Raw genomic sequence first — 19903 nt, forward strand, 5'->3', positions numbered from 1 at the left:
TCTATGGCCCCAGTCTTGTGGGATAGGAATGGGGGCAAGTGAGAGATGCAAGAAATTTGGGGTGGTGGGTAGTTGTACAGTTAGCACTTGAAGACTGGAATGAGATTCTTTCAGTTTGTTCACTATAATAAGTTTCAAGGAAATTAATAATTTTCATCTAGAAATTCCCAAGCCCTCAGCTGGTGAGTTGATTCCTGAGCTGAGGCTATAAATGAACTTTATGGGTCCATTTAATGGGGACAAGTCCTTGGAGGTTCAGCCACATCTGAGTGCTTCTGGGTATGAGGGTTCCCGATTCTGCAGCAATTTTAGAATTCAAGTCTGTTATAGCATACAACAGAAAGAGAAATAGACATGGGATCCTCAGGCTTTTCCGGTGTCACCCTAGAGCAATCTAAACTCCTATTCCTATAGGATCTAGGCATAATGGCTACCATTTGTTATTATTATTGAATCTCTACTATGTGTTAGGTCTGTGTGAAGGGCATATATAATGCTCAGTATTGTCTTACGAGGTGGGCAATATCATCATCATCATTTATTGAATGAATGCCTACCATTTATCAGGTATGCTTCTGAGCACTTTCTTCACATATTATCTAATTTAATCCTCACACCACCACTTTGAGAAAGGTGCTATTATTAACTTCATCTTAAAGATGAAGAAGCTGAGGCTCAATGTCTCACATTTAGTTAGAGGTGTAGCTGAGGCCAATACTACACCGTACTGACACTCAACACCATTAGAAAAGTGATTGCATGGGGCGCCTGGGTGGCTCAGTTGGTTTGCCTGACTTCGGCTCAGGTCATGATCTCGCGGCCTGTGAGTTCGAGCCCCGCGTCGGGCTCTGTGCTGATGGCTCAGAGCCTGGAGCCTGCTTCAGATTCTGTGTCTCCCTCTCTCTCTCTGCTCCTCCCCTGCTCACACTCTGTCTGTCTGTCTGTCTCTCTCTCTAAGATCAGTAAACATTAAAATTTTAAAAAAAGAAAAAAAAAAGAAAAGTGATTGCCTATTGACTAAATTTAACCATGTCATGACCCATCCTATTTTGGTTCACCTACTCAAATGGAGGAGCCGTGTAGGAGGGCTACTCGTTTTTGACATGACTCTGTATTCCTTAAGATGTTCTGAAGACCAGGACTGACCAGGGGCTCTTCCCTAAATGGGAAACACTTGCTTTGGTGCTCAGACAGGCCACCAGCAAAACCTCAAGGAATGGAGGGAGACCAGGCTTCTGAAGCCTCTTTCCCTAAAGATATATGACAACTTCACTTTCATTTATGGTATAATCTAGTTTCTTCTGAGGCATTTAAAATTGTAGTACAGTACTCAGCAAACATTAAAGAATACAGTAGAATATATATTCATCCTTACAGTTGATATCTGTTTCATTTTACTATAAAATTGAAATAGTTTAGTAAAATCTGCGGCTTGAACAATTATTGTCAAATCATTCCATGTGCCATTACATAAACTTCAAACCCAAACTTTGAAATGCCTCCAGGTGTTGTCTTCCTCCAATGATCCGCGCTGGTATAAATGATGCTGCAGTGCCGTCCTGTGGCTGAGCTGACTAATTGTGTGTGTGTTTCCTGCCCAACCTCTGAACCATGCTCTTGCTGGGCTCTTCTCACTGCGTTTTTCAAAAATATTTTTCCCTTATGAAGAAAGCGGTTCTACTGAAATCATTTTTTTTAAATTAATAGAAATAGTTCTTCCTAGCTTTTGAGAGCAAGAAAAAAAGCTACAAATCAAGATTTGTGGTTTTTTAAAAGTTTTTTTGAAACGGCTCTTCATCTTTAAACCTGAATGACAGTTTTCCAGAACCCCAAGTGGAATGATGGATTTTCAGAACTCCCCCTTTGTCAAGGCTGCCCCGATGTGGTGGAAGGAACGCTGCTGTGCTTGTAAGTCTAAAGACCTGAATTCTAGTCTCAGCTCTGTTGCTTACAAGCAGTTTAGCCTCTTGGAGTTAGATTAGGTCACTTTTACGGTCCCTTGGGGCACTAAATATGTGATTGGGGTGTTTTATTCTAAGTCTGAATATGAACTCAAATATAATGTGAGCAATTAGTGACTGAAGCTATTTTTATTTTGAAATGTGAAATTTCTAATATCAGGAATCCCAACAGGGTTTTGAAAAGACATGTGAGTTTAAAAGGGGAAAATTTATACATGGTTTAATCTCATACTCCCCAAATTGCAACAGTCCAAATGCAAAAATCCACAATGAGATTTTTGTGCTACAGATGTGAGAAAACTGCAGTTTTGATGACTGTTAATTCCACATCAGTTCACAGTTCAGCAAGGTTAGCAAACAACAACAGCAGCAAAAACAGCAATAAAGCAACCCCGGACCCACTTAGTAGAGACGTAGTGTCCAGAAACAGGGACCAAAAGTTTCATTTAACTGTGGAGAAGTCATCACTCTAAAGGACATTGGCAACCTGGAGCAAAGCCACAGGAGACTAACCATGATGGAGAAGGGAAGAGCAGGTCTGGGATATATAAAAGCGCCCAGGAATGTTTATCCTGGAGAGAGAGCTGGGAGAGAAGACAGGAAGCATAGGTGTTTTTCAGGTCTTGGAAGGCTGTAACTTGGAAGTGAGTTTGGGGTGGTATTGTGCTATTCCAGAAGGTGTAACTAGGACCGAGGCCCTGAAGGTATATCAGGATGGTTCATTTCATTAATGAAGCACTTTTCATATTTAGAATTGTCTTCTGATACCATGTGGCACATTCCTTGTTACTAGAGGTGAGAACTCTGGGGCAGGGAAGGTATAGGACATTAGGTGGTGGTGCCAGTGATGTTGGCGGGGATGAAATTGGATAGGCTTTGGGCCCTTTGATTCTATGAATACTTGGCATAATTCCATATTTGGCACCATTAACTGAAACTTTTTAATGATGATCAGTCAACAAATATTTATGTAATATTTACTATTACATGCCAGGTAGTTTTAGGAGATGGGGATATGGTGGTGAACAAGACCAACAAGGTCCCTTTCCTAAGTGAATTTACATTCCAGTGGGATGAGCTTAGTGGATAACCAAGACTATTACAATTCTGTGTCAAACTCTGATCTACTTCCAGCACTCTCTTTTCCTCTGGAATCAGAACTGACTAGGCAGGGGAGAATTCTGGACTTTCAGATTTTCTTTCTCTTAGATGAGAACACTAAGATGCTTGCACATGTGTTGTATATACTGCCTTTGACAGCTCCAGAGATGGAAATAGGGTCTGAATGTTATCAGTGTTTTATCTATTTGTATTATTAAATACTACGTCAGTCTGGTGGGTTTGCTTTATACATATGAAGCTCCTGGATCATTTTGATGATTTGCCTTTTCAAGGTGGGTTTGACTTTTATAGACATATTTTTCCTTAATTACTTCCTCAATTTTTGAAGGCCGAATTTGTTATTGGAAGAAGGACTTTATTCCATTGTCCACATTTATTATCATTATTTTCTTGAGAATCTTGAATACTTGTTAGTCTCCTGCAGTTGGTTCTGCTGACTTTAAGGCTGTTCATTGAATTCATTTAATAGCACTTGGGAATATCTGCTATGTACCTGGTACTCTTCTGGATGCTGGTGATATCTAATAATGGTGCTATTCCTATTTTCAAAGAGATTACAGTCTAGTTTTGGAATCACACACATGTGAGCATATTAGTGCAACTAAATGTAAAATATATATGTACATAAACATTTACATAAATTATATATATATATATACATACACATATATATATGTATATGTACATATATATACACACATATACACACACACCCATAATGCAATTATGGTATAGATAGAAATAAGGCAATAGTCATTTCTCTCTAGGGACATTGGGAGAGTCTTCAACAACTGTTCTCTTTCCCCTCCTTATCTTGTTCCTCCACCCTCTCCTGCTCCACTTTCTCTTTCTTCACTGTGGTCACCAGAGTGAACACTTATGTGTGTAATGTGTTCTAAGCATTTAGCCTCTATTAACTCAATTAATCGTCAAACAATCCTATAAGATAGTCATTATACCTATCTTGCAGATGAAGAACCTTGACACATGGAGTTTAAATAAATTGTCCAAGGTAACACTGCTAGTCATGGGGGTAGTGTTTCAGCTCGGTCATATGGGGTGGGTGAAGGAGAGAACAGGGTAAGCAAAGACATGTGTATTTGGGCCACTAAGATGTTTTGTGGAATGGAAAGCATTTTGGAGTAGCTTTAAGTATATGACATAGGATCAAGAGTGATGGAGGGAGGAGAAGGCAGGGACTAGGTAATGAATGGTGTGTGTGTGTGTGTGCCCTAGATAGGGTTGTACTTCACTGTATAGGCAATAGGGAGCCATGAGAGTATTCTAAACACAATTAGACGCCCAAATTGCATTTTAGAAAGCTAATTTTGGGGCCACCTGGTTGGCTTAGTTGGAAGAACATGTGACTCTTGATCTCGGGGTCATGGGTTCGAGTCCCACATTGGGTGCAGAAATTACTTAAATAAATAAAACTTAAAAAAAAGAAAGGTAATTTTGGTGGATATATTATATAAAATATATAAGGAAGGGGGTATATGAGAAGAACAAGGGTTGAGTGAGACCGAAGACAGGGAGACAAGTGAGGAAGTATCCTCATAGTCTAGGGAGACATGTGAGGACTTGCTTGGTCAAGGTCAATATCTCCATGGATACAATTTGGAATTTTATATTCTGAGGTTTTTGGCTCAGATTCTTATTTTCATCTCAGTAACGTTTTTTACATTTACATGTGGAACATAGATGAAATTTTTTATATTCAATCGAATGAAAGGTAATATAATCAAATTAACTTTTGAGCTTTTGGAATATTTTTGAAGAAAGAAAAAGATTGAAAAATTTTAACTGCAGGATACGTATAGTCAAGTAGTGTTTCCTGGTATAGAGTTTGTAGGAGGAGTATGTCCAAAAGGGGACATAAAGAATAAAAAGAATTACCAGTGGTTGAGGGGAAGCATATATTCCTACAACAGGCCAATGACAATGATGATCTTTCCCCACCATTTTGTTTCAAGTTGTACCTGGTAATAGGCACCATTTATGGGGTGCTTACAGTGTACCAGATACCATCCTAGAATGTCATGTGCATTGTCTCCTTCTCCATAACAGCACTGCTACCATGTGCTAAAATACCTATTTTCAGATGGAAAAAAAAATGATGTCTGGAGAGGTAAAATGACACAGATACTAGGTGATAAAATTAGGATGGAAGCTCAGGTCTATTTGACTCCAATATTGGACTGTTTCTACTAAGTATCACGGGCACTGGAGAGGAAGCCTTTTCCATCTCCCCTACCCTGCTATACTAGCTGATTTTCAGACACATGCATTGGTTCCAGGCCAGGTAATAACAATTGCATTGTTAGAATTAACTCCTAGACTGCTATTGACACTTGATAAATATAGATAAAAACAAGCTGGCTTCATAGGACTTTAGTAGCTAAGAAGGAAGATATTCTAAAATGACTCACTTGAGATTTTGAATTCTTTAAATTATTTTCTTTTTAAATGCTTGTTTTTTCTTGACTCACTATTTATGGTATTTTTGGTTTAAGTAGTCAGCAACTTGTGCTCACAACTTATAATCTGATTATATTAGATAAAAATCATCATTATTAGCTTAAAATGAAAATTTACTTGAGTGTGCTCTTTCTTCCTCAGGCCTTGGAATACCTCCTGTGGGCCAGTATGTGTATGGAGTTCTCGGTCCCGCTCCTGTCTGTCAGGTACCTGACGTGGCGGGCTACTCTTTACACTGCCGTCTGCCAGTGCTATTATGACTGCCAAGCTGGCGTTCATGCAGAGGTAGGCCACTTGTCATTCTCAGCATCCCAGTATTGAAAATTACAAGTCATTAGCATTTTCTTCTTCAGAAGCCCAGCAACACAAACACAGACAGACAAAACCTGAAGAATTGCAGTGGAGCAAAGACGGAAGTCCCAGGGTGTACCTGCAGAAGTGTGCTTGGCTTCCCCGTTCTGTTGATCTCTTGCTCTACATTCTGCTGTCTCCTTTGCTCTTTGTTCACTTCCACCTCCTTGGACCCTTTTCTGAATAAGATTTCTGATATCTTTCCTTCCCCGTTGAATTCTTTCATACAAGTCACTCTTCTTCCCTATTTAGTTTTGCATTCTATGCCCCCTGCAATCCATTTGTCTTGCTTTTCTCTGCTTCCAGATGTCATTTAATACACCCCCTCCTTTTTTTTTTTTTTTGTTTTTCTTCTTTTCCTGTATATCTTTTAGACCGAATACTTGAAATGTAATTTAACTTTTAGGGGTTTCTATTAGCCTATGTGGTACCTCTGTGTAAATCAAAAGCACCCTTTTCTACAATACATGGTACTTAGCTTGTCAGTGGATGAGGGCTTGGTGAGAATTAGAAGTAGGCACCCCTTCCTGTAGGCCAGCACATCCCTGCACCAGTGTATATGGTCTGGTGAGTGCAGAGGATTTCAGCCTTCACTTAACCTCTTGGCTGGAAGTCTAAGCAGGACAGCGCTTTACGGTTATACAAATCTTTTTTCGTATCCTGTTCACAATCATCTGGCCAGTTAATGGCTCCTTTACATTTGGTTTTTCCTGCCCAAACTAATTCTGAGGGATTGGATGGTAGTGGCCCATCCTGAATAGCCTAGTATAACCCTTGTGGGAGACATTTTCTAGCCCAGGATGCGTTCTAGAAACTACTCACCATACATGTACAGTTAGTTATAGTGTACTAGGGGTGGCATATTTCTGTAGCTATTAGAATTGTCGGCAAATGGAACATATACATAGTTTTGACTATTTGATTCCTATTGGAATTCTTCCTTATTGGAAAATTTAACTGTTCATGTATGTTATTATGTCTGGAAGTGTCTTCGGGGAAAAATTATAAATTATAGATAACGTATTTCAAAGAAATGGTAAAATAAATTACATAAATTGACCTGTTTTGTTACTATCTCTAGAGAATTATAATAATGGTGACCTGATTAAATAAGCAGGCTTCCTTCCTTTCTTCCTTCCTTCCTTCCTTCCTTCCTTCCTTCCTTCCTTCCTTTTTTTCCCTCAGACATTAATAAATACTTCCTACATGCTGGCTACCAGAGATACAAAAATAAATAAGATCCTTAAAGGGCCTCACAATTTAGTGGACAAAGTGAATAGTTGAATGCATAATACAGCATGCTTTAGTAAGAAGGTTAAGATTTAGGGTAGAGCACTGCGGAGGGGCGTGTGTTTATGTGTGTGTATGTGTGTGTGTGTGTGTGTGTGTGTGTGTGTGTGCACATGTATGCAATGACAGAGAAGTGATAATCTATATGAAGCTACAGAATTTGGCTTTCCTTATTTTTTTGATTTTCTTGATTCATAAAGTTAGCATATCTGACAGTTTATTGACTTTAGACCTGCAGAATTTGGGGATGCTTGTAGGAAATGATTGATGATATACTTACAGTGTTGTAAGGAGTTAGCATCAACAGAGTTTAATTCACCAATTAAATCAAATATCTGGGAGAATAAAACATACAGTCTTGATGCATTTTTGATCACTATACTCTCACTTATTATGAATTAATTTTTTAAATCACGTATAGGCATTTGCTCGGCGTGCTTTAGCTAAAATTGATGAGTTAAGGCAACTGGAATTAATGAGTTCCTCACAATCGCAGGAAGAATCCAGAAGATACTATAGAGAGGCCACCATAAAGGTATAAACATTTCATGAAATAAAAGAAATTGACTGCACTATACAGTTGATTAAGTACATAATATTAGTGGTTGAGAAGTGCATCCCATTGTTACCTCATATTTAATTCTTCTTTTTGAGATAGATGGCAGTGATGATCTTCAAAAGAGGAGTATTTGAATCTAGAAGGAAACACAAAGGTTTGTTTAGACCAAAGATAAGAGTGAACCTAAGGGAAGCTCAAACTGTAAGTATAAGAACATCTTCTCTTGTTCAGACTCTTTTTGCAGTGTATTTGTGTTAACCCTCTATCTTTTAGGGCTGGTCACTCAGTATTAAATCCTGCACCCTGTTCCCTGCACCAGTGGCAAATAGAAGAATGCCTTCCCACTATGGGTATGGCCTCACTTCATCCCTTTCTTAAAGCTTTTGTGCCTTCACACAATCCCACTTTTGCAACTTTAAAGGGCAAGAGACAGAAGAGCCTGGAAAAGGTTCAAATGTACACACTTTGAGTGGTGCCATAGTGACCTTTGTCTTTGACTCCTTGTTGTTGGCTTAGGGGCCTCTGAGGTTGGCACAAAGGTGGAGGCACCTTTGGGACTGTTTATGAGCTAGGCTACCCCATAGCAATAAACAACCCCCATATCTCAGTGACTTACAATAACTGTTTATTTCCCACTGGCATCATACTTATTATAGTTATCAGGGGGCTGTGCTCATGACTGCCACTCAGGGCCAAATTGAGGAGAAGCCCTCATTTCAAAAATTGCTGGTCATTCTGCCATGGGGGATATGAGAAAGCTCTGGAGAATCTTGTGCAGGCAATAATGCCCAGCATGGAAGGGACAGCAGTCTCTACTCACATGTCCAAACTCATCACATGGCTCTCCTGGCCACAAGTGTGTTTGACCAGCAGCACTAAGGCTGTTGGGGATGGAGACTGGGACACAGTTCTGCCTTTTGGGGCCCTCTGCCCTTTCTCCCTCCTGCCATTTCCTTCTCCCACTGTCTTGCCCTTGCTTTTCTGAATCTCACTATCTCTTAAGGCTCAGTTCTTTTTTTTTTTCTTTGAAGCTGTTGTAGATAGCTGTAAATTCTTCTGTGAACTTCTTTTTAGGGACTGAAAATGAAAGTGAGGGGGAAGATGAGCAGTTTCTGACAGGAGAGTAGTAGACTCTCAGAACCTGAGAAGAATTTAAGAAATCATCTGATTCAGTCCTTTCCTATTACATATGGGAAAAGAAATCCCAGAGTATTTAAATTATGGCCTCAAGGTCACAGAGGCAGCTAGTGACAGCACTGGAAGCAGACCCCAGGTCTCTGGTTCAGTGCTTTCTCACTACTCCAATAACTGCTGCTCTCTTAACTCATTTCTTCTTATAACATTTAGGAGCAATTATTTATTGATTTTTTTCTCTTAAATCGTAATATCTAAATACAATTATTATTTGGGCATGGTAGCTTTCTAGTGTGACTATGATATGTTGACTACTGAGCCCAGAAGTACATTTCATACATCCTTTTAAAATCGTGTCCCCTACCGACCAATGGTGTATAATTTGTGCAGGTGGTGACTTCCAAATTATAGCTAATTCCTTGGATGGGCTGTGGAACCACCTACATCTGGTATTGTTGAGTAGTGACACTATGTAGCATTTGTAAGAGAGCAGGGGGTAGTGTTTTTTTTTCTGGCTAGCAACTTTTTTTTCTCTGAGCAAACCAAATTCAAGTATCCAAAGCCGTAAGATTGTCATTAATTAGCATAATATTATGCTTTATAATCATCCTGGTATAAAAATTAAACATATTTTCAAAGAAAAATGTTTAAAATTCTGTATAACATTACATTAAAAACACATCTATTTCTGGTTTCCTTTAAGATGATTATTTTATGGAAAGGTCTGGTAGTATATATTTTTAGAAAAAAAGTTGTAATGTTGGCAGTTTCCATAGGGAATAGTCAATATATCCTTTTTAAAAAGTCATCAGTATTTGGAATATTTGACATATTTTGCAGAATGTTCTGTTCTATATATATGAAATAGTTTTATTATATGCCTATAAAAGAAATTAATTTCAATATGCATTAAATCTGTTTTATAAAACATTTCTCTGAATTTGTAAGTCCATTGTGAACTCGCAGTTAATCATTTTTGGTTTTTTGTTTTGTTTTGCTTTGTGTTCTTTTAGAGAGAGAGAGAGAGAGTGTGTATGGGTGGGAGAGAGGGACAGAGGAGGCAGAGGGAGAGAGAGAGAGAGAGAGAGAGAGAGAATCTTAAGCAGGCTTCATGCTGAACAGGGCTTGATCCCACAACCCTGGGATCATGACCCGAGCCAAAATCAAGTCGGATGCTCAACCGACTGGGCCACCCAGACACCCCAATCATTTTGACTTTAAAGGATTCCTTTCAAGCACCACTAATCCATACTCCTAGTGATTGACTGTTTGGGATTCATTCAATAAATATTTTTAAAGTACCTGCTGTATGTACAAGGTAGGTAGAAGTTACATTCTTATGGAGAAATTACATAATAAATAAGTATAGTAATTATTGCTTGTGATAAGTATTAAGAAGGAAATAATGATAGAGATTAAATGAATTACATGTAAAGCCCTTAGAATGTTTCTAGCATGTAATAGATCCTCAGGAGTATTAGCTATTAGTTATTTTTTCATTCATTCATTTAACAGAATGTACCAAATGCCTACTGTGGTTACAAGTATGGTAGAATATAGAAAAGCAATGTCACAGGTCTGTCTTTTTGAATGGCCTTGGAATTAAGAGCAGGATTTGACTGGACAGGAAGAAGAGAAGAAAACATTCTAAGTTAAGGACCAGAGCAAGATCATAGCTTGGAAACAAGAGCAAACAACATTTATTGGGGGACAGAAATTAAGCTTGACTGGGCTAAGTGTGTTATGTTGGAGAATTAGCATAATACATCTAATGGAGTAGATGTCATAGAAATCATAGTATTTAGAAGTGGAACAGACAATCTGGATCTTACCATTTAGCTTCTCAACCATCCTGATGTTTTTAAAGATGGTATAATATACTTGATGCAGTTTTGTACCATAATTTGTCAAATTTTTTATTACTATTTAAAATTTTAGTTGTTTCCAGTTCTTTGTCATTATCAATACTGAAGTAATCAACATCTTCAAGTATGTTATTTTTTTCTTTTATTTCCTGTGGACAAAATTCAAGGTGTAGGATTTGAATCAAAGGATACAAGCATCTTTATTTCTTTTGATATATATTCCCAAATTGATTTCCGAAATAGGTACATAAGGTACAACCTGTATGTACCAATTTCACCACAAGCTGTTATCATTTTGATATTATTCTTAATTTTTAAAATAATTCTGTTTTTATAAAATGGCTTATTTTAACTGTTTCTGTGATCCAACTTTCCCATATTTTTGTGATTACTCTTTTTATTTCCTTTTTCTGTGAATTATCTTCCACAGTTTTTGATCATTTATCTACTAGAGATTTTAATTTTTAAAATGCATTTGAATGATTTCATTGCTTTTATAGACATTAATATCTTGCTTGTCAGGCTTGGCAACCCACTGTTTTTTTATTGCCTGAAATCTTTGTTATAGATTTTTAAAATATTTATATTTTAAAATGTTTACTTAGTATTCTTCTACAGCTCTGATAAATAATCTATTTCACTTTTTGATAGTTTTTCTATATTTCTAAAAACAATTTAACTCTAATCTTTGGGTTTTATAATTTTATTTTGAATACTTCTAACTATTAGGAAGTTTATTATGCTTTTAAATATAATTTTTAAAAGCTCTGTTTTAATCTAAAATAAAAATCTTAGAGGAAACCCTTACCTCTGTTTGTAAATAAAGAGAGACTAGGGCATGAAGTTCAAGTTTTACTGAGGTTTTTAACATATCAGTTGACTTATGGATCGAAAAGGCATAGAAACTAATGAGTAGAGAAGTTGGTTTGTGGAAAAATAGTCCAAAGCAGCTTTAACCCTGTTTATGTTTTTCTGCCTTTCTGACTTTGCTCCCAACAGAGGAGAGAAGCAGGGGAATCATGGGGAATATGACGGGTATCTTCTAACTGGACATGGATTCTAGAAAAGCTGAGCACAATTACCTCTCTTGTTTACTGGTAATCTAAATACAAAAAATAGATCAGTTGTTGGAGGAGTATAGAAGCAAGCCATTGGCAGAAGGGGAAATTGTTCTGGGATGATACAAAGCAGAGTGGCTGGGAATTCATACAGGGCTCAAACAGTCATTAGCTTATTAGTATACAGCTGGTCAACTCTTCTTTATTTAACTACCACGAGACCTGTTATTTGTACTGTAAAATATTGTTTCTAATTTGGGTTTAAGGACCTTCGGCATTGGAATTTCCTGCAGTGCTGATGAAAAGTGTTCCACCTAGACCCACTGAATCTCAGGATTTGGTCTGTGAATCTAAAAAGCACCCCTGAGAGATTCCTAGGCAACCAAAGTTTGAGTATCAGTTCCTAAAGGCTGTAATTAAGGTAACACAAGGCATATGGAGATTGACGTTGCCCTAATAAAAAGACAATAATAAACAGCCTTTTAATGCTGCCTTGGAAACACAAACACAAAGAAATAGCAGTCTTTGATGTAATGGCAGCATGACAGAAACTTTAATGGAATCTGGAGAGACACCTCAAAGACGAAAACCATAAAAGCAGCTGTCTCATTCATAGGCCATCCACTCTCTCCTTTAGCACTTGTAGCACGAATGAAGCATGCCTTACTTATCTTGGCTTGTAATATTAAACATTTTAGAACTTTAAAGAAGTGGACTGTGTGTTTTGTTTTGTTTTTATTCCAGTTGCCATGGCCACGTACTGTCACGGAGCGGTTGTTGGATGAGATGTTTGATAGCACCGCATCCCGGTTTCTGGCTGTCTTAGAAGCTCTTTCTGATTCAAATAGGCGCACTCTACAAACTGGACCTATTGTTACAGATGAAGTAGAAGTTCGTGATGTTGTCTCAGAACTGTTTATGGCAGGAAAAGAACTTTTAATAAGTAAATAATTTGTTAAAATGACATTTTATGGTAGAACTTGAAAAACAAAAATTTTAGTATCGTATTCCACATTTAAGAAACTGATAACCAATTTTTATCAATCTTAAATTCAGCAATATTGCTAAACTCAATTGATAATTTAAATAATTTATTAGATTTTCTTTTGGATTTGTTTGGGTGTATAATCATCTGTAGATAATGACAATTATATTCTTTCTTTCCAATTCTTAATCTTTTAATTTCTTTTTTCTTGCATTTCTTGACTTATTGCACTGGATAGGATCTCCAATAAAACATGAAATGGAAATGGCGATAGCAGATATCCTTGTCTCATTCACGATCTCACATGGAAAGCTTTCAACATTTTACCATTAGTTTGATGTTTGCTGAAGGATTTTTTTAGATGCCTTTTTCCAGATTAAGGAAGTTTCTTTCATTCTTGGTTTACTGAGTTTTGTTTGTTTGACTTTAATCCTGAATAGTTGTTTAAATTCATCAGAAGCCTTTTCTGGATTTATTGAGTTGATTGAATGGATTTCTATTTCATTTCTGTTAGTGTGGTAAATTACATTGATTGCCTGTCTAATTTTTATCCACCCTATATTTTTGGAATAAACCTAATGTGGAGGTGAGGATTATTCTTTTTTTAAATGTTTGTTTATTTATTTTGAGAGAGAGAGAGAGAGAGCACATGTGCATGAGAAGGGGAGGGCAGAGACAGAGGGAGAGAATCCCAAACAGGCTCTGCACGACCAGATGTGGGGCTTGAACTCACAAACAGTGAGATCATGACCTGAGATGAAATCAAGAGTCAGATACCTAGCTGACTGAGCCACCCAGGCACCCCATGCTTTTTAAGACAATAAATATACTATTAAACCTTTTTCCTCATCCTTCCCATTTTTCAATACTTGTTTCTAAATTCATTTCTTTTTGCTCAAATACAAACTCTAAGAACTTTGAAATAGTTTAGCTGGATATAATATTTTGCTTCAAAGTTGGTTCCTTTTAGAATTTTAAAGACATTTCTCCATAGTCTTGCATATGGTATTGAGACGTCTCTCAGTTTAAATCCTGTTGTTTTATAGATTTGGCTTTTGTAATGCCCTCTTTACTGTGATATTCTCACATTTTGTTATATTAGGCCAAGGGGTGGGTTTTGTAATATAGCAAGTACTTTGAGGTCTTAGATCTTTCTTTCATTTTTCATGTTATTTCTTTGTTCCTTCCCCTTACGTTTACTTTTGAAAAATTCTCTGATGGTCCTACATCCACTCTCCATATCTTATTTATTTTATTATTTTAATTTCTTTACTCCTTTCTATTGCCTTCTGAGAAGGTTCTTCAATCTGACTTTCCTGGTCACTCATTTGTTCTTTGGTTCTTGCTATTCTACTCCATTCATCTATTGAATTTTTGGTTTTCACAATAAAATAATTTATACTTAGTTCCTGTTTGATTATTTTTCACAGTAGTTTATTCTTACTTCATGTTTGTAAAGTAATATCTTATTTCCTTAAGAGAATAAACTTAAACTAAGTTTAAGTGTTCACTTCTTTTCCTTTTTTCTGTTTCCTCTGGTAAAGGATGTTTTCATTTGTGGTCTTTGTTTCAAGGTTTTTGTGCTTTCAACTTTATTTTTTCATGAACTTACCTTCTATTGCCTTGGAACAGTTACCTGACTCGTCCACAATGTCTACTTGGAAGGAGAGGTAAAACCTAGACCTTAGCATGTGTACTTTCAAGCGAGTTTAGTGTGTCTGTGTGTGTGTGTGTGTGCACATATGTGCGTGGGTGTGGACCTGCACCTGTATGCCCATTTGAGGGCAGTGAGTGTCCATGGTTTGGGTTCATCTCCTTCTCATGAGGAAAATACAAGATCTCAGATGAGAGTTTCTTCACCCAAACTTGAAAATTTACTATTACCTGTACTGATCTTTTCCACTGTTTCTCATTAAAATGGAAGGGATATTCCTTCTCCCATTTGAAGTTATTTATTTATTTATTTATTTATTTATTTATTTATTTATTTATTTCAGAGAAAGAGTGAGAGTGAGCAAGGGAGGGGCAGACAGAGAGAGGGAGAGAGAGAATCACAAGCAGGTTCTGCACTGTTAGTGCAAAGTCTGATGTGGGGCTCAAACTCATGATCTCGAGATCATGACCTGAGCTGAGACCAAGAGTCGGATGCCCAACTGACCAAATCACCCAAGTGCCCCCTTTTTGAAGTCTTTTAGCCTAATCTATCCAAACTGCCCCTTTATCTCATGTCCTCTTTCAGCTTCCTCCCTGTATTTCTTCCTTTTATTATAGTCAGAAATGCTCTGTTTCCATTGTTCTCAATTCTTTCCTTCCTACTTATACAGCCTTCATCCCTCTGTCCTCAGCCATCTACTGAAAATGTCATGGATAACTTCCTTTTTGTTCAGTCCAAGGGTCACTTCTGAGTACTTTCTTCCTTTACTCTCTGCAGTGTTTGTTACTGTGTGATACTCCTTTCTAAACACTTTTCTTTGCAGCCTTTTCTCCCTCTGCCCTTCTCGTACATGTTGGTGTTCCTAATTCTCCTGTCCTAGGAAGCTGTACATTGCCATGTCTGATTCTGTTGTTTACTATGGATATATAAAGATGACTGTAATGCTGTATCCCTACTTGTACTATCTAACTTCCTAGTTGACTAGTTAAAACTCTCGCTAATTCTCTGTTTTTGAGATTCCATGTTCCTTCCTTTGGGTGGCTGTCCTTGACCACTCTCCTACCCCAAACCGATGTTCAGTGCCTTTCTTATTTGTCCCCATCGCACCCTATATTTATTTCCCTGCTAAGATTTCTTCTTTCCCCACCACAGTGTAAGCTCGGTGAAGACGGATTGTGTTTTCTTCTTTTCCATTGTTTCCCTAGTGCCTGGCAGTCTGATAGTTAATATTTAGAAAATATTTCTTTGCATGAATGACATTCAAACCTCTCTCTTCCCTTTTCTAGTGTCAAATACTGGTGCAGATGGAATGCTTGATTTTCCAAAAACATCTCTTCTGCAACTTATTATAAAAGGAAAAAATGTTATTTCTATAGATGCTGCTGTGAAATTTGTAAAACTAGCTTTTACTTATGAGGAATGGAGTTTATTTGAATCTTCAGCTGGGCAGCTTATTGATTTTCTCCAGGTGATATATACAAAACCAATAATTTGTTTTTATTTTTTTAAGATGCCTTTGAATTATTAATTGTGGGATATACTTCTCTTAGAGGCAGGATGATCCAGAGTTAACGAAAGCAGAAAAGGATTTAATTCTTCTAATTGCAATAGAACCTTTAATCAATGTAAAGAGAAACAAAGGTCTGGTCTTTCCCATGGAAAACTACAAAGAAGGACAGTCAGCTCAAATTTATGTTAAAAAAATCGGTTTTCATGGTAAGTATTTATTTGCCTTTTTGAAAAATTAAAATTTTTATCTGATAAAATATGCTCTTTATAGGTGAAGTGAAAGAAAGAATGTTCAAAGCAGAGGAAACAGGAGGTGCAAAGGCCCTGAAGCAAGAGTGTGTTAATTGTTGAAGGAGTGGCAAGGGGGCGTGTATGGCTGGAGCGCACTGGTGGTGCTGGTGGAATTTGAGAATGTGGTAGGAAATGAGGTCAGAGAAATAGCCGGGTGCCAGATGCTGCAGACTCCTATGCCTTCTAACGATGCTAGCTTTTATTCTGTGTGATGATTTTGAGTAGATGAATAAGGCTCTACTTAGCTGGTGCCTTGTTGGTAAATGAGAGACCAGCAGGGCAGTAAGTCATATGCCATCAGTTCACTTTGGCAAGGGAAGATTTGGTGGTCTCCTATCTTTTTTTAGTAGGGGGAGTTTTTCATTCCAACATTTTAAAAGTTACTGTGTATAGAACTGCAAATCTGCAGCCTCTATTTTCAGACCACCAAGGATGATTTAATCTGTTTTTTATGTTTTATGTTTCATGGCTGTTCAATTGCAATAAATAATTTGTACTAATGATATACATATTTTTTAGGGGTTTCCGAATAGATAATTCTGTTATTTTTATTTCAACTGCCATATTTTACATGTGTTTTAATATTACAAGCCTTTTCAATTCTATTTTGGATGTAGTTGGCATACAGATTGCAGATTAATGATAATAGTCTATTTTAATTGCATTAAAGCCCACTTAGATTAGTTTTCATGTAGAAGCATTTAAAGAGTCTTATTGATGTGATATTTGCCCAGATACCATTCATGTCATTTTGTAGAATTTCTGTGTTTCTCTGCCTTTTCTACTTAAAATTTTTAATTGATTTTTCTCTACTTTATGAATTAGATACTTGTAAGACTTATGGATACTCAGAAGACATTTTCCATTTGGCAGCAACCCTGTACTCCTGTGTCTGTGCCTCTCCCCAGGTGAAATTGCTTTTTGGGATAGATTGTAATGGTGTTGAAGGAGGCCATTATACCTAATTGAAAGCCAGATCTAAAATACCACAGGAATTGCACCTTGCCAAAATTCTATGTTGTTTAACCATTAAGTAAGAGATTGAGTTAAAGCCTGACTTGTGATTTTTAAAAAATGTTTGTTTATTTATTTTGAGAGAGAGAGTGTGTGCAAGCAGGGGAGGGGCAGATAGAGGAGGAGGAGAGAGAATCCCAAGCAGGCTTCATGCTGTCAGTACTCAAACTTATGGGGCTCAAACTTGCCAGCCTTGAGATCATCACCTGAGCCGAGATCAAGAGTTGGACACTTAATCAACTGAGCCACGCAGGTGCCTGTGACTTGTGATTTTAAGTCTCTTTTGATAATAAGTCCTTTTGTTCCTTTTTGGAAAATTACTAGACTCACTATGTTTCTAATAATGAGGGAAGTGAGGCAGTGGTTTAAATTAGAATTAACATTCTTAATGAAATATGGCTTTCCAGTCCATGAATACAAACCCTGGTTATTTGGAGTCACTTTGCACACAATGGCCAGTATTTAGAAATGATGATTTGTGGGTATGAATGCTTAAGTAAAACTAGAAGAACACTGGTATTATTAAAACTCAATTCCAGGGATCCTCAGGGCTTTGCTGAAGTTCCTCAGGAGCTCAGCACTGGTTAGTAACATCCTACCTTTTTAAATTAGTTTTATATACAGTGTTGAGATGGAATTTCATTTAAAAATTTGGTTTTACTGTTATAAAAAATGTTTGAAAACCACAATGATAGAGCATTGTATTATCTTTTATTCAGGTAAGTGCAACTACACTGAGGAACTTGACAAGTTCCCCTGATATGTTTTCCATTTTTCTGGGTTTATTAAATACTTGTGACAGACATTTAATTTTTGAAAGAAAGGTACAGTAAAACCTTGGTTTGTGAGCATAATTCATTCTGGAAATATGCTTGTCATCCAAAGCACTTGTATATCAAAGCGAATTTCCCCATAAGAAATAATGGAAACTCAGATGATTCATTCCACAACCCCAACATATTCATATAAAAATAATTACAATGGTAATGCAAGCTGGTGCAGCCACTCTGGAAAACAGTATGGAGGTTCCTCAAAAAACTAAAAATAGAACTACCCTGTGACACAGCAATTGCACTACTAGGCATTTATCCACGGCATACAGGTGTGCTGTTTCGAAGGGACACATGCACCCCCATGTTTATAGCAGCACTATCAACAATAGCCAAGGCATGGAAAGAGCCCAAATGTCCATCGATGGATGACTGGACAAAGAAGTGTGGTATATCTATACAATGGAGTATTACTTGGCAATCAAAAAGAATGAAATCTTGCCCTTTGCAACTATGTGGATGGAACTGGAGGGTATTATGCTAAGTGAAATTAGTCAGAGAAAGACAAATATCATATGACTTCATTCATATGAGGACTTTAACAGACAAAACAGATGAACATAAGGGAAAGGAAACGAAAATAATATAAAAACGGGGGGGGGGACAAAACAGAAGAAATATGGAGAAAAAACTCAGGGTTCTGGAGGGGTTGTGGGAAAGGGGATGGACTAAATGGGGGAAGAGGCACTAAGGAATCTACTCCTGAAATAATTGTTGCACTATATGCTAACTAATTTGGATATAAATTTTAAAAAATAAAAAATAAAATTAAAAAAATGATTACAATACTGTAATATAATACAAAATAATAATGAAAATATGAAATATAAAGAAAAATAAACAATGCACTTACCTTTGCAAACCTTCGTGGCTGGTGTGAGGGATACAAGAGAGAAGAGGGTTATTGTGTAGGACGACTTCCACTCTCACTAATGGAATTATTGCTATCTTTTGGCTCAATGGAATCTTTTTCTGCATGGGGGCCATTGTATATGCTCACATGGATGTTGATTAGAGTACAGTATTAATAAAATCTTGTGATGTACTGTACTTAGTGTAACTGACAATAAGATAGCAGAGGAAAGGGCCTATATCTGCAGGCAGCCTGATCTAGAATGAAGCAAAGCATTCCTAAGCTTACTCTTGTATGGAAAAGTAAAGGACTGTCCATAGGTTCTGTGAAGTGACAAAAAATACACTAGTGTCGATTGTGAGCACCTTCCAACTTCTGATTTCTGCAAAACACCACGGCCTGAGACTGAGCATCCAAGCGTGGGAAACAATCACCCACAATCCTGTAGCAAGTGAGAGAGAGAGAGAGAGAGAGAGAGAGAGAGAGAGAGAGGAACCATTGGCTCAGTTGTGATCCTGTGATGTTTGGCATGACTTACTATTCATGTTGCAAGACATCACTTGTTTATCAAGTTAAAATTTATTGGAAATGTTTGCTCATCTTACAGAACACTCACAGAACAAGTTACTTGCAATCCAAGGTTTTACTGTATTTGATAGTAAATATAATGATTATAGTAGGAGAGCTAAACCAAAATTCTTTTTTTGTTTGTTTTAAGTTTTTATTTAAGTTCTAGTTAGTTAACATATAGTATAATACTGGTTTCAGGATCACAATTTAGTGATTTCAGCACTTGCATATAACACCCAATGCTCATCACAAGTGCCCTCCTTAATTCCCATCATGCATTTAGCCCATCCCCTACCTAACTTCCTTCTAGCAACCCTCAGTTTGTTCTCTATAGCTAATAGTCCCTTATGGTTTGCCTCCCTCTTTTGTTTTTCTTCTT

General features: G+C 37.2%; 1 protein-coding gene across 3 annotated transcripts in view; it reads left to right on the top strand.

Annotated features, from left to right (window-relative positions):
• Positions 1-19903, top strand: part of CFAP54 (cilia and flagella associated protein 54) — a 301918-nt gene that overhangs the window by 21875 nt on the left and 260140 nt on the right. For all 3 annotated transcript variants that reach the window (XM_047868490.1, XM_047868491.1, XM_047868492.1), the window contains exons 6-12: positions 5703-5846; positions 7624-7737; positions 7861-7962; positions 12563-12761; positions 15744-15925; positions 16008-16173; positions 17083-17165. In XM_047868490.1, coding sequence (XP_047724446.1) covers positions 5703-5846; positions 7624-7737; positions 7861-7962; positions 12563-12761; positions 15744-15925; positions 16008-16173; positions 17083-17165 — 990 coding nt within the window. The remainder of the gene's footprint in view (positions 1-5702; positions 5847-7623; positions 7738-7860; positions 7963-12562; positions 12762-15743; positions 15926-16007; positions 16174-17082; positions 17166-19903) is intronic.

The sequence above is a fragment of the Prionailurus viverrinus genome, chromosome B4 (genome assembly GCF_022837055.1).
Source record: "Prionailurus viverrinus isolate Anna chromosome B4, UM_Priviv_1.0, whole genome shotgun sequence".
NCBI lineage: Eukaryota > Metazoa > Chordata > Mammalia > Carnivora > Felidae > Prionailurus > Prionailurus viverrinus.